Source organism: Paramisgurnus dabryanus, chromosome 18 (genome assembly GCF_030506205.2).
Source record: "Paramisgurnus dabryanus chromosome 18, PD_genome_1.1, whole genome shotgun sequence".
Classification (NCBI taxonomy): Eukaryota; Metazoa; Chordata; class Actinopteri; order Cypriniformes; family Cobitidae; genus Paramisgurnus; species Paramisgurnus dabryanus.
This window is the reverse complement of record NC_133354.1, coordinates 8,209,213-8,224,100: the sequence shown is the minus strand read 5'-3', so window position 1 is coordinate 8,224,100 and position 14,888 is coordinate 8,209,213. Positions and strand designations below refer to the sequence as shown.

The 14,888-nt window shown below is 38.6% G+C and overlaps 1 protein-coding gene across 9 annotated transcripts in view; it reads right to left on the bottom strand.

Annotated features, from left to right (window-relative positions):
• Positions 1-635: 635 nt before the first annotated feature.
• The window catches only part of grin1a (glutamate receptor, ionotropic, N-methyl D-aspartate 1a), a 41,687-nt gene continuing 27,434 nt past the window's right edge, over positions 636-14,888 (bottom strand). For 4 of the 9 annotated variants that reach the window (XM_065244019.1, XM_065244015.1, XM_065244017.2 and 1 more), the window contains 3 exons: positions 10,061-10,087; positions 9,626-9,736; positions 636-2,361 (listed from right to left, as the gene is read on the bottom strand). In XM_065244019.1, the coding sequence (XP_065100091.1) occupies positions 2,293-2,361; positions 9,626-9,736; positions 10,061-10,087 (207 nt within the window). In that variant the 3' untranslated portion in view covers positions 636-2,292. Of the gene's footprint in view, positions 2,362-9,625; positions 9,737-10,060; positions 10,088-10,138; positions 10,200-14,888 lie in introns of all 9 variants that reach the window. The other 5 variants (XM_065244018.1, XM_065244020.1, XM_065244021.1 and 2 more) reach the window with 3 other exon arrangements.

Here is a 14,888-nt window from a genome sequence, read left to right as displayed (position 1 = left end):
TCTGTCTGTCTATCTATCCGTGTCTATCTATCTATATATGTGTCTGTCTATCTATCTATCTGTCTGCCTGTCTGTCTATGTCCATCTGTCTATGAATATCTGTCCATATGTCCATCCATCTGTCCATATATCAATCCATCCATCCATTCGTGTGCATTTTTTTATCTATGTCTATCTGTCTATGAATATCTGTCCTTATATCCATCCATCTGTTGGTCTGTCTATGAATATTCATTCATCAATCCATTCATCCATTCGTGTGCATTTTTTTAATCTATGTCCATCTGTCTATGAATATCTGTCCATATATCCATCCATCCATCCGTGTCCATCTGTCTATGAATATCCGTCCATATATGCAACCATCCATCTATCTGTTAGCTATCTACAGTCTGTCTGTCTATTTATCTATCTATTTATGTCCATCTGTCTATGAATATCTGTCCATCTATTAATCCATAAATCCATCCATCCCTGTCCGTCTATCTATCTGTCTGTCTTTGTTATGTCTATGTCAATTTAATGTAAATAATTTCAATGATAAAAATTGAGAAGACAACTTTTGTTCTGCAGTTGAAATGGCACGGTTTTATTGGCACACATAAATCTAGTATGTTCTTTTCCAAATGCAATCGCCTAATGCTTCATGTATGTGTATTTCTTCATGTGAGTGTGACAATGTGTCATTTACAGTGTGACAGTTTCTCATACAAACACTCCCTTTAATCAACAGTTTCTCAAAATCATACAGCAATCTAGTAATTCAAGCAGCATACAGTAATACACATACACATGCCCTTAAAGTCATAAGACATTGTGCCTTTTAAATACAAACCACATTAATTGAACCAAGCATTGAGAAAACACTTTACATTATGTACACGTGTCAGTTTAAAATAGCTAAAACTTAAAAGTCTATGTAAAAGTACTCAACAGAAATACAGAGATATTTCTGGGGGAAATCAGTTTAAATATCAGTTTAGTTTTAAAATCTTTTAAAAAAAAAGTGTTTTGTCCAATTTACACAGACAATTTGATCAGTTTACGCATTTGCAAATGTGAATTTTCCACAGTATAAATATTACAATCAGCAAACAGCATAAAGCTTTTGACACAATTCACATTAAAGTGCAAGGTATGAACTCACTCCTAGAGGGGAGTTGACACAGTCATACTGTATATAAATAGCATTGAGTAAAGATTTACAGTAAGCAGTCTTTATCCGAGCAGCTTTGTTTATATTTCTCAACTCCAGAACTCGGGAAACGGCCAGTTTTCACATCCAACCGATAGGTGTATACAAAACTGCAGCACCAGATTCAACAACAAAACAGCACACTTGGGGTTACCTCATGTAAAAGGTCTCTAAGGTCACGTGGGTGACCACAGAGAGATGTTTTGCACGAGAAGCCAAGTGCTTGTTGGATGGAAAAACTCGCCCCTTGATGCACCCTGCTGACTGAAGCTGAGAACAGCGGCTCGGTACATTTACAGAGGAAGAACTCTTTGTACATCACATTTAGTGTTGTTCGAAGGAGAGTTTGGAAGTACATACAGCATAAATAGTATTATATTTCACCACTGTGATGGTGGACGGGGAATACTTTAGACTGGAGATTTGTTCTCCACAGGAATAGAGGGCAAATTTGCATGCACATTACATGCAAAGTGTTCATTGGCTAGAAAAGTTACTGCATGTTTTATGGGAGAAGAAAATGATTTTTGGGTCATGGCTCATAAAATACTGTACAGATTAACTTGATGAATATTTGAATTTGAAGTGTGTTTAAAGTACATTACATAACCTAAACAATGTAAACAATCAATATACTTAATCTTATTATTACAGTTAGTTTGTTTTGTTAAATAAGAGCCTTTAGAATTAAGAAGACAGATATTTTGTTCTTTGCTCCATAAATGAAATTATGCTGTAATACTTCAGCCACTTAACATAAGATAAGAATAAACACTACAATATAAAGATATATACAACTTTATACTTTAGAGGATTATAACAATTCAGATAAAGTTTAGCATTAACCTATAAGTATGAGTATGTGTGTTTGCAGCACCCAAGTGTCCCGCAGTGGCATGCCGTCCTTTGCCCGTTCGCTCCTGACAGGTTTTGCAATAGTTGTTGGTTCCTCAAAAAAGTGATGTGGCTCAGTTCTCATCCGCGATGAATTCATTGTGCAAACCTAAAGGAGCCGGACGACAATTCTCCCGTTTGGTTCCATCTTGCTCCTCTTTAAAGAATGAACAGGTCTTTATCTTTTTTAAACTCTCCCTCTCTCACACCACCGTGCTGACAGACGGGTCAGACAAGTTGAGTTGGCCCGTAATGTCTGTTGGTGGGTATTGCTGTAGAGAGAGAGAGCGAGCGAGAGAGAAAGAGAGAGAAAACACACAAGGCAGAGAATGAGAGTGCAGCTCTTAATATTTAACCCCCCGAAGACCAGAAGTTTTTCGTTATACCCCTAAAGGCAGCATAAAGCAAGTAAATCCAAATTAGGATGTCAACAAAATACTAAAGCCAAATTTTGCCATATTGAAGAAAATTGAAGTAATAGTCTGTTATGTCCTTCAAAAAATGTATAATCATTTTATACCATAGCTAACTTGCTGCTTTTAAAGGTATTCCGAATAATATTTAAAAAGAGGAAACAGTCTTTCCAACTGTGAGATGGTGTCAGGTCACACAATTACATCCATGTTGTCCCATCCAAACTGACAATGACACCAAAAGAGTTTTGGAGACTCCAGGCGTCACTGTTGAGTGTATGAATGTCATTAAATTAGATAATAAAATATCAAACAGAAGCAGACTAACCTCTTCATCACGTTAAACGTGTTTTAAAACATTGAACTTGTTTTTGTGATATATGCTAAATATTTAAATAAATTAAATATATTGTTATCTTAAAGGGACATTCCACTTTTTTGATTCACATTTTCCAGCTCCCCTAGAGTTAAACATTTGATTCTTACTGTTTTGGAATCTATTCAGTTGATCTCCGGGTCTGGTGCTAGCACTTTTAGCATAGCTTAGCACAATCCATTGAATCTGATTAGACCATTAGCATCCTGCTAAAAAATAACCAAAGAGTTTTGATATTTTTCCTATTTAAAACTTGACTCTTCTGTAGTTATATTGTGTACTAAGAATTAAAAGTTATGATTTTCTAAGCATATATGGCTAGGAACTATACTCTCATTCTGGCGTAATAATCAAAGACTTTGCTGCTGTAAAATGGCTGCAGTAGGCGTAGTGATATTACGCACTGCCAGAAAATAATCGAAACTCTTTGGTTATTTTTGGGTGCGATGCTAACTGTCTAATCAGATTCAATGGATTGTGCTAAGCTATGCTAAAAGTGCTAGCGCCAGACTCTGAGATCAGCTGAATGGATTCCAAAATTGTAAGAATCAAATGTTTAACTCTAGGGGAGCTGGAAAATGAGCAATTTTTCAAAAAAAAAAGTGGAGTGTCCCTTTAACACAATTGCATTCATACATTTTTTTAAGTGGGGCCCAAATGTGTCCAAATACTTGGAGCCACTGTACAGTATATGGATATCTACACTCTAAAAATTGCAAAATTGCTGGGTTATTTTCAACCAAGCATTGGGTCAAAAAGCAACGAACCCAACCCATTGAGTTGTAATTTAACTTATGCTAGGTTGTTTTAAACCTATTGTTTACATTTTAGGGGGTTAACGGCTGGGCTCGTCTCTTTGTTGACCTACATTTTTACAGTGTATTACATCAAAATCTCATTTGGTTGAAATTACTGTTTCCTCATCCTTAGCTTGAATGTGTTAAAAAAGAGATGTTTTCTAACATGCTCATCTGCAGTGCCGGGTTGTCAAATACCCAAACACATGCAGATGCCCAGTCAGAACGGCAATCACCACAACAAGTTCGTATTCATTTTTTGTAAGCTATAAAATGTCTCTCAGTAAAGCTTGCAATGTTGCAACCGCAAGGACATAATAAACCAATACAGTTTGATTTCAAAGATTCGATTTTTTTTTCGTTTGTTCCTTGCTGTGGCAAAATAGTGTGAGTTTGAGGCACAGAGAGCTATTTTTGGTTAAGAACAAAATGACAAAATCACATTTAGTTTGTTTTAATAAAGTTCAACCTGAATGTGCAATCAATTTATCGTTTACATAGGCTAATATATAAGCAGAAATGGGTATATTGATGGAAAAGCTGAGGCGAACAGAGTTTTGGATTGCTTTGTACAGAGGAATAATATAATTGTTGCGCAACACATAAGGGTGATTCTCGCGAAAATAGACTTATGAGGCGTCGTGAAACATTTTGATAAAAAAGTAAATGCAAAGTAAGAGTATCAAAATAAGAAGCATACAGTTACAAACATCTCATCATGTACTATTTTGCACATGATTTCAAATGACATCATACAAACCAATTTTGTTATTTTTTCCACATTTAAGGGGAACATTTTCATTACCGCAACGTGTCCATGACTGGATTTGGGTTCTTTGACATGGAAATATTTATAATTCAAAAATCAAAAAAATAAAAAGCTTCAGTGCATGTTATACTATAAACATTTACAGTAAAGAAACATGTGGGATTTGGTGATCATTGGTAAATGTAGAGACAATAATAAGGAATATAAATGTGTCTAAGACCAATTTTCTCATCCTCCGCAACAATTTTCAGTCATTGTTTAAGCCCTCAATGAACTAACATTTTCCAAAAAAAAAAAAAAAAAATAGTTGGAAGGACTCAAGATGGTTCTTATTTTTTCTCTCTACTATTGTCATATTTAACTTTTAGACAACTTTTAAGTTCTCATTACCGAAACATGAGTTTGTAAATGCACATATTTAATGTAATATCATGTTGCGGTAATAATAATTTTTGATAATGATAATCTAAAAAATGTAAATAATTTTATAGGAAATTTGTTTTTAATCCTCTAAAATAATGGTTATAGTAAGTTCAGAACTTAATCTTATATGTGCAAAAAAAAATTGGCTTCAAGTTTTTTTTTTTATTCTAATGATGGACACGGATTTCGTGAGAATCACCCATAAGGACACATGCATCTCTATACAAATTCACAATTTCTAATTAAATGTAACACTGTTATGTACATAAATATGAAGTAAACTAATATTTTACTTGCATGTGTCCTCTTTTATAGCTTACTATTTTATTGCTATGGCATTGCCAATAAGCTGTAAAAGCAAAGGCATAAGAGAAAATTATGATATCATAATTTTGCAAAATAGAGATATTCTGCAAAAGTTATGACACTTTTTTTCTTAGCCCTGCATCAAGAAAGCCCTTAGTATGCCTCAGAGAGGATTTGAGAGTTTTTAGGTTCTTGCTGTTGGCACTTCCAAATCAAGCCCACAGTGCCTCCTGGTGAGAGACAGTGGATCAACAGAGGAGACAACAAAGTGTGTGTATCATCATCATCATCATCACTACAAAAATGCAACTACTTCTACAAAGGCAACCGAAACACAGTGTCTACTTCTACGACAGATACATTGCATGCTTGCAGAGGAAGAGAGAGGCTGTGTAGCATGTACATTATGTGGGGGACACCAACAGTTATATATCCACATCCATTTATATAGAAAGGGGCAACACTGATATCAAAATTAAAGGATGATTAAACACCGTGGATGGTCACATTGATTTGCTCATTCACTTGGATTGCTGTCTGTCTTTACCTTCAACCTGTATTTCCCATCATTTGAAATACTTACAGGACATAAATGTGTGAATGAACACTCTTAAAAATAAAGGTTACTTAAAGGTTCCTCGTCGGCCTGCATGGTTCCATAATGAACATCCACAGAACCTTTATGTTGCTCCAGACGGTTCTTTATAATAAATTTTTTTTACAGACTATAAAAAGCTAAGAAAGCTAAGTTGCCTAAAAGGAACCAAAAAATGGTTCACATATGAAGAAAAATACTATAAGCACCTTTGTTTTTAAGAATGTAACAGACAGTAGATAGTTGTTGTACTGTACACTCTCAGAAATAAAGGGAAAAGAAGGTACAAACGTTGTCACTGGAGTGGTACCTTTTCAAAAAGTACACTTTTGTACCTAAAAGGTGCATATTGGTACCTCAAAGGTAAATATCTGTACATATTAGGACCTTTTAAAAAAGGTACCGTCCAATTTTTGTACCTTTATTCTGAGAGTGTATACTCTGCTACACACGCATTACAAACAAACAAACAAACAAACATAAAGATTTTGTTAAAGAGCCTATTTAAAAAAAGTGGCATGTTACTGTTTATTGATCGAAAATCGATAGCTATGACAATTACGACTTCATTGAGTTAATCTGTTTAGATTGTTCATTATTTCATCATCTTATCTGAAAACAATTTAACATAGTAGCACAGTCATCATTATTATTGCTTAAAATAAAATTGGAAACACACAGCTTACAAGTTTTTAAACGCTATATCTGGTGAAACATATTTGTTCAAATTGCTTTGTCCGTGTCCAATGTCCATGGCATCAAAGTACATTGGTACCAGCCCATCTCATGGATGATTTAGAAGACTTGCAATATGACATCCGAATTGCAATATTCGGACACTTACAGAACAAAAGGCACAAAAGCTATCACTGAGATGGAACCCTTTCAAAAAGCACACCTTTGCACCTTGAGGCGGCATATTAGTACATCAAAGGTACATATTTGTAACTCAGATCTGTACCTAAATGGTACATATTAAGACCTTTAAAAATGGTACCCTCCTAGTGACAGCTCTTGTACCATTTATTTCTTAAGAAAAGTACAAAACTTTTCTGTCACTGAGGTGGCACCCTTCTGTTTTGTTCCTTTACGAGTACAAAACATAATATAATGTTGTACTTTTTGGGGTATATTATTGTACCTTAAGGACCAATTGTGTACTTTTATACAGGTAAATGTTTTGTATGCCTAACATTGAACTGGTACAAAATTGGTACTTAAAGGTGCCAAAATGCATTGAAATAATTTGTTCAATTGTTCTCTGATATCTACATGGAAAGTATGTGGCTTTATGAAGTGCAAAAATGATCCAGAGTTGTCCATTTACAACCAAAGATTTGCCTTTAAAATTAAGGGTCCTATTTTAACAATCTAAGCGCATTGTCTAAAGCGCACAGCGCAACGTCTAAATGGGCGTGTCCGAATCCACTTTTGCTAATTTAACAACGGGAAAAATGGTTTGTACGCCGAGCGCATGGTCGAAACGGGTAGGTCCTATTTTTTTAATGAGTAATGGGAGTATTTTGTAACTAGCAATAAACCAATGAGAGTCTCAGCTCTCATCCCCTTTAAAAGCCAGTTGCGCTGGCCCTGTGTTTAATCCCTATTTAGATAACGGTTTTTTTAACTTGTATCGAAATTGTACTTTTTTATTAAAACCTTTAAAACCCGTTTTCTTTTAGTCATGGAAGTAAAAAAGCAGGCTTTTAATTGCTTTAAATGTATATGGCTATCCAATATCATAAAAAATTATTTACAAGTATGTAAGAAAAGGTTTGTACTCTAAAAATACTTAATTTGTAACAAACAGGAGATAAAGAATTTACAAACGGCTCTCCGCACGTTTCAGCACTTGGACAGCGTTTTATTTAAGCATTTTTTTTAAGCATTACTTAAATCTTTCATATTTAAAATTAATCTTTTATATTTAAAAGCGTTTTTGTGCTGCTGCGCATTCATGTATTTGATAAGAAAACCCGCGTGGTCGTCCCGTTTATAGGCGCATATTACTAATGCGCTCTTTAAATAACAAAAAACATATTAGTATATTTTAGTTGCCTCAAAATAGCAGCACGCCACAATGCGCCTGAACACACCTCGTTTTCAGACCAGAACGCCCATGGGCGCAAAAAGGGGCGCAAATGCATTTGCTATTTAAACAACATGGCGCTAAAAGTGAAAATTATAATTGCGCAGGGTGGAAACTACCAAAATACACTTGCGTCGCGCATTGCGCTGCATTGCGCCGGGTGTAAGATAGAGCCCTAAATGGTCTATTATTAGCTTATTTAAAAGGGTCATGAATAATAATGTTGAGCTCTGCTCTGATTGGTTGTTTCACAGAGCAGCTCCTTTAGTAGCTCTGTGTGTTTGTAAACAGACCTTAAGTTCAGACTGATGTCACGGAAAGTCGTGTTATAGTCACAAAAAATTGATTCATTTATTTTTGTCCATGGCACGAAATTCAGCTTTTTTCGTGTCACTCGCACACATTTCTATAAATAGTTTTTCGTGTCTGTTACACAACTTTCTTTTTTATTTCATTTTATGTATTGTTTTCTCAACTTTAACCCCAACTCCAGGTGAGAATAAGTTTTTAATAAGTCAGTTGTTCAAAACCTTCTTTTTAGTAAACTCTGTGTACACAAACAATGTTCTTAATGCTCCAGTTTCAAGTGTAGAGACACAGGTGATACTTCGAGCAAAGAATCATGTTGTGTCGAGCCTTCTTAGTGTTGTAAAAATTGTGATGCTCACAACATATTGAAGCCATAGCTTTTAGTTCTTTTGCGACCACTTCAGGTACTCAAAATGGCGGAAGATGTGAGTGACATAAGCTGATATTCATGAATAGATAAATACAGTTTTACATTCTTTGGCACCTTTAAAGGTACACAATAGGTCCTTTTACCACAAAAGGTACAACATTTCAATGTGTTTTATACCCATAAAGGTACAAAAAGGAACCTTTAAAGTAGGCCTACCACCCCAGTGACAGAAAATGTACTTTTTTTCTGACACTTTATGAAACTTTTTTGTCCGTTTTGAAACATGTCAACGCACATGGACACCCATCTAATATTGCAGCATCTCCTCCTGTGATCTCCTCAAAGGATAAAAATAAAGTCATTTGCATTTGCAATGTTGGTGAGTAGACAGAATTGAAAAAGTTTTAGGTAAAACTATTGTGAAGACCTGTAACAAAACATTTCGATGATTCCAAGGCCTGAAAGAAAAGTTCTGCCGTTAGTCCGCATGGTAACGGTTGCTCTGATCAAACGGCACACGACACTAAAGCATGCCTTCGGGACAAGAAACACTGCAAAATTTTGGGAGACCGTTCACATCAATCACATCGAGCAGATACAAATAACCACAACACATCCCACAAAAAATAAATAAAAATAAATGAGGCACGCACACACGCCGATCCACACTAACACTCCACATCCAGAGGTTGCAATAGGGAGAGAAGCAGCTGAGAAACATCAGGCATTGTGCAGCGCCCCCTCCTCTTGAAACAAACTGTTTTTAGATTAAAACCCACACCCGACCGAAGTTCCTTAATTAGTTGGGTCCTAAAGCCTGTTTAGTTGGCTATTCTTTAAGGTCCTAACTGACAGATGGATTCTGGATGGTGACTCGATGACTGACTGACAAACACGTGGCCATGGCCAAGATGCCAAAAATGGAGGAACCAGAGAAATGCGGCTCTCTTGGTTTCAGACATGACACGCCAGTTGAGACAGAAGAAAGGAGAAACAGAGAGAAAAGCGAAGGACGAGAGAAAGACAGACGGAGATTGAGGCAGAAAGACCGGCCGGGCAAAAAGTGATGCCATTCCTTAACCTCCTTACCGTGTCTTTGGAGGACCTACGTCTCTTGATGCTGGAGGCCAGGGTGGTACTGATGGACCTAAAAGAGGGTTTCGTTTTTGGGTCGCTGTCTGTTCTACCACTTTTCCTATCCTAAAATAAATATATACGCAGAACAATTATTCATGCTCTCCGGCTGGTTTAAACCCAATGTCCCCCATTGATATGCTAGTTAGTTTCAAACTCAAGCCAAATCTACAATCTGTGAATGGAAGTCAGACCCGTTTCCCTACGAAATGAACTTCCGTGGCCAAGTATCTATTTAAATTCTTTGCTTTCTTCAACATAAGCACAAAAGATGACCCCATCCCACCCTCCGTCCTACAAGGATGGCCCACACGGCTACTCTCTGACCTCTACAAAGGTACAAGACTGGGTGTGTTTGTGTAAGAAAAGGTCGAATTAAGGTATTCTTACATCCTGAGTCTCTACAGAGGAAGAGGGCTGCATTGGGAAGGAAAAAAGAAAAAAATAAATGAATGTTTATCCACTTGCTTTAAAGATCATACGACTTTAAGATCCATAAGCCAAAGCAGAAGGCAGCGTAATGAGCTAGCTGTTGAAATAATGACATCGAAAAAGCCAAGCAGATTCTTAAGTTTCACAAAGCAAAACAAGACTTTAATAGGGAACTAGAGCAACCAATAAAATGACAAATGATATGACATAATACCGATACATATATTTATAGGACCCCTCTTGAGGCGTTATACTTTTTGTAGGGTATAACGGAAATTCACCCACACATAAGAGGCCGATCAAGGTGTCGGAGCTCAAGCGTGGAGTGAATTTCATCGATTCGACTCATGCAGAGAGCAAGGCTGTGGACAAAGTAAGCAAAATGTGGACAAGCATACAGTTGACATCGGATGTTGGAAGACTTCATCTTCCTTTTAAAAATTCCTCAGTATTGTCCAACCCCTGCTACCATTTATAAACATTCGGTGACTTACCATATTTGCTTTGCAGAATAAAATCTCGTTCACACTGACAGTGGTTTTATTTTTGGAGGATTGCTGTATTTTTGGTGTTACAGCTATTATAATTTTAAGATCTGTAATTTATTTTATAAGACCGCATTTACACTTTCTGTTTGAAGTGACTCAATTCCGATTTTTTTCTCTCAAGTGGCACAGATCGGATATGACCCACGGATGTGTAAGCTCGAAAAATAGCATTGATTCTGATAGTATCCAATCGGTTTCAGGCCTCATTCATATGTGGAAATAAATCAGATATGAATCGGATACATGCATTCGCAATGTAAGTGGACAGATCGGATACTCCCATCTCAAGACGTATCGTGCGTCATTGAAAATGCACGCCGGCAAATGACGTCAACTCAGGTGGACACCACCCGCGATCATTTGACTCTTCTTAGGGCCTGTCCCAAATGGCGCACTTCATGTGGACTTTTGGTCTTTTTGTGGCTTTAAATTGCACGTGCTCGCTTAGTCTACGAGTCCGTAGGGTGTCCCATCTGTCGTTTTTATGCTTCAAAGTGTGCTCATCGGCGCCCCCTTTGCACCCTTGATGCGGTCTTCGGAGAGTCCGCACTGCTGCAGGCTTCACGCATTTTACCAACCCAGAAGTCCTTGTGAAAGAGCAATCAGACGATGGAAGGGAGGAATTCACACTGATGGGCAACTTCTCTTTTTATTTTCAGGGTGACGCTCAAGTCTGTCCCAAAATACGACTCTGGTGCGCCCTCGTGGAGTCGCGTCAAGGGTCCCTAAGGTCTGCACTACATGATGTCATAAAAGTGTGGACTCTGAGGAAGTCCTAAGTCTGGAGTGTGCCACTTGGGACAGAGCCAAAGTCCCAAAATACAACTCCGGTGCGCCCTCGTGGACTCACATCAAGGGTTCCTAAAGTCTACACTGCATGATGTCATCAAAGTGTAGACTCTGACGGTACATTCACATGGGACAGAACCATTAAGGGCCAACAGCAAATCACAGTGGCCGCTACACATGCTCCGGTCTAACATAAACATAATTGGCTGGCTCTGCCTTGGTTATTTGCATAAGGGGATCTGATTGGCTGACGCACACATTGTCGCTTGAAAAGGTGAGAAATGTGAAACTTCTGCTTCAAAGCAATGGCAGTGACATGGAGCCGACGGATCCACAATTCACTTCGGCAACGCAAGACATCACCCATTAAAAGTGAATGGGAAGCATCATCGCTTACGCCCCGTGTGAATGTACTGTGAGGAAGTCCATAAGTCCAGAGTGTGCCATTTGGGACAGAGCCAAAGTCCCAAAATACAACTCCGGTGCACCCTCGTGTACTCACGTCAAGGGTCCCTAAGGTCTGCACTACATGATGCTATCAAAGTGTGGACTCTGAGGAAGTCCATAAGTTTGGAGTGTGCCATTTGGGACAGAGCTAAAGTCCCAAAATATGACTCCGGTGCACCCTCATGGACTCTCACATCAAGGGTCCCTAAGGTCTGCACTACATGATGTCATCAAAGTGTGGACTCTGAGGAAGTCCATAAGTCTGGAGTGTGCCATTTGGGACAGAGCTAAAGTCCCAAAATAAGACTCCAGTGCACCCTCATGGACTCTCACATCAAGGGTCCCTACAGTCTACACTACATGATGCCATCAAAGTGTGGACTCTTGACGGTACATTCACACGCGACAGAAGCGTTAACGCTTGATGGAAGGCTTGTCTGAAGCGTGACCAACAGCCAATCACAGTGGCCGCTACACATGCTCCGGTCTTCCATAAACGTAACTGGCTGGCTCTGCCTAGGTTATTTGCATAAGGGGATCTGATTGGCTGACGCACGCATTGTCGCTTGAAAAGGTGAGAAATGTTAAACTTCTGCTACAAGCAATGGCAGTGACATGGCGCCGACGGATTCACAATTCACTTTGGCAACGCATGACATCACCCAATAAAAGTGAATGGGAAGCATCATCGCTTACGCCCCATGTGAATGTACTGTTAGGAATTCCATAAGTGCAGAGTGTGCCATTTGGGATAGAGCCAAAGTCCCAAAATACAACTCCGGTGCACCCTCGTGTACTCACGTCAAGGGTCCCTAAGGTCTGCACTACATGATGTCATCAAAGTGTGGACTCTGAGGAAGTCCATAAGTTTGGAGTGTGCCATTTGGGACAGAGCTAAAGTCCCAAAATACGACTCCGGTGCACCCTCATGGACTCTCACATCAAGGGTCCCTAAAGTCTGCACTACATGATGCCATCAAAGTGTGGACTCTGACAGTACATTAACACGCGACAGAAGCGTTAACGCTTTACGGAAGACTTGTCTGAAGCGTGACCAACAGCCAATCACAGTGGCCGCTACACATGCTCCGGTCTTCCATAAACGTAATAGGCTGGCTCTGCCTCGGTTATTTGCATAAGGTGATCTAATTGGCTGACGCACGCATTGCCGCTTGAAAAGTTGAGAAATGTTTAACTTCTGCCGCGAGCAACAGCAGTGACGCGGCGCCGACGGATCCACAATTCAGTTCGGCAACGCATGATCACACATTAAAAGTGAATGGGAAGCGTTAACGCTTTCGCCCATGTGAATGTACTGTGAGGAAGTCCATACGTCCAGAGTGTGCCATTTGGAACAGAGCCAAAGTCCCAAAATACGACTCCGGTGCACCCTTGTGGACTCACGTTAAGGGTCCCTAATGTTTGCAATATGTGCGAGGCATCGCGTGTCCTGCTTTAGATTACTCCCGGGATTTAACTTCGTGTCATGCAAATTTTTCGCTCTAGTTGAATATTTTCAACTTGCGCGAAGACGCGTTTGAGGCAAATAGCGCGTCGCGGAAAACGCGAAGCCCATATCGCATCATTCCGTTCCGGGTCAGTATGCCTAATTAGAATTTTTCACCAAGTGTTTAGTGTAAATGAGTTCCTTTTAAAAAAATTATGTAAACCGGTCGTCAAAAAAATCAGATTTAGTCAACAAATCGGAATTGGCCATCAAGATCTGCAGTGTAAATCCAGTCTATTTTGCATAAATGTCGACATTTTTTACTTTTACTCGTATGATGACTAAACACACCCACATCGCCAATGGCCCCTCCCACTCACATTGCTATTTAAAGGGATAGTTCACTCAAAAATGAAAATTCTGTCATCATTTACTCACCCTAACGTTGTTTTAAACCTGTGTGAGTTTCTTTATTCTGTTGGACACAAAAGAAGATATTTAATAAATGATGGTAAGCACATAGTTAACTGTACCCATTGACTTCCATAGTATTTGTTTTTCCAACTATGTGCTTACCATTATTTATCAAAATATCTTCTTTTATGTTCAACAGAATAAAGAAACTCATACAGGTTTAAAACTACGTGAGGTTGAGTAAATGACGAGTTTGAGTGAACTATCCCTTTAATGCTTCAGATCACTGCCAGTGTGAACAAAAATGCTTTATGCTTTAATTTTTTTTCTAAAACAAAATAAATGAGTCATATTTGTCTGCGGCATATCTGTGCATTAGCATGCTGGACCCACGCAGTCCACCGCACAGTAAGACACATATGCAACTGCTGTGAGCCTTCACAAAATATGTAATCATAAAATTCATGCTTCATTAAGTATCATCCGCTTTTTAATGTCGTTCCTTTTGTTTTCTTATTTCCTAAAGGCAGTGCACTTCTGAACAGCCCGTGCTCCAAGACACAACCATTAGATGAACTATTGCAATTTAGACAGCATATGTTTTCGACATCACTATGCTTTCAAGAAACACCCAAAAATCAGCCCGACGGACAAAGCCGCAGAATGGGCAGGTTATTCAGAAGTGCAGCGTGCCTGTAACACACAATTTCCTGTATGAAGGTGCAGTGCAAATGGAGGATTCGAGGACAGACAGTTATATTGTAGATACACACAAAACCCGTATAATGTGCTTGGACGCAAGCTACCGAGAAAGATGCCAAAATGTCTGTAAATTCTTATGCAGAAAGGAAGAGCCAACAAAAACTGTTCTGGTTTCTGCAAATGGTCCATATGAAACTCTAAACAACCCTTCATTTAGATTTGATATGAACGAATTGATTATCCATTTGAACCACAAATGTAAAGTGGGCTATGACCTTTCAAGTTAGTGCTCGCTTGCCCTTTCTTCATAAGAGCCTACATGCGTACAAAGATACAACTGTACATGTATATAAAGTAGATGACAGACACTGACAAGATAATGTCCTGTTGACCAAGACACATGACTGTGATCTTACCTGTTCCCGCCACTGCGATTTAT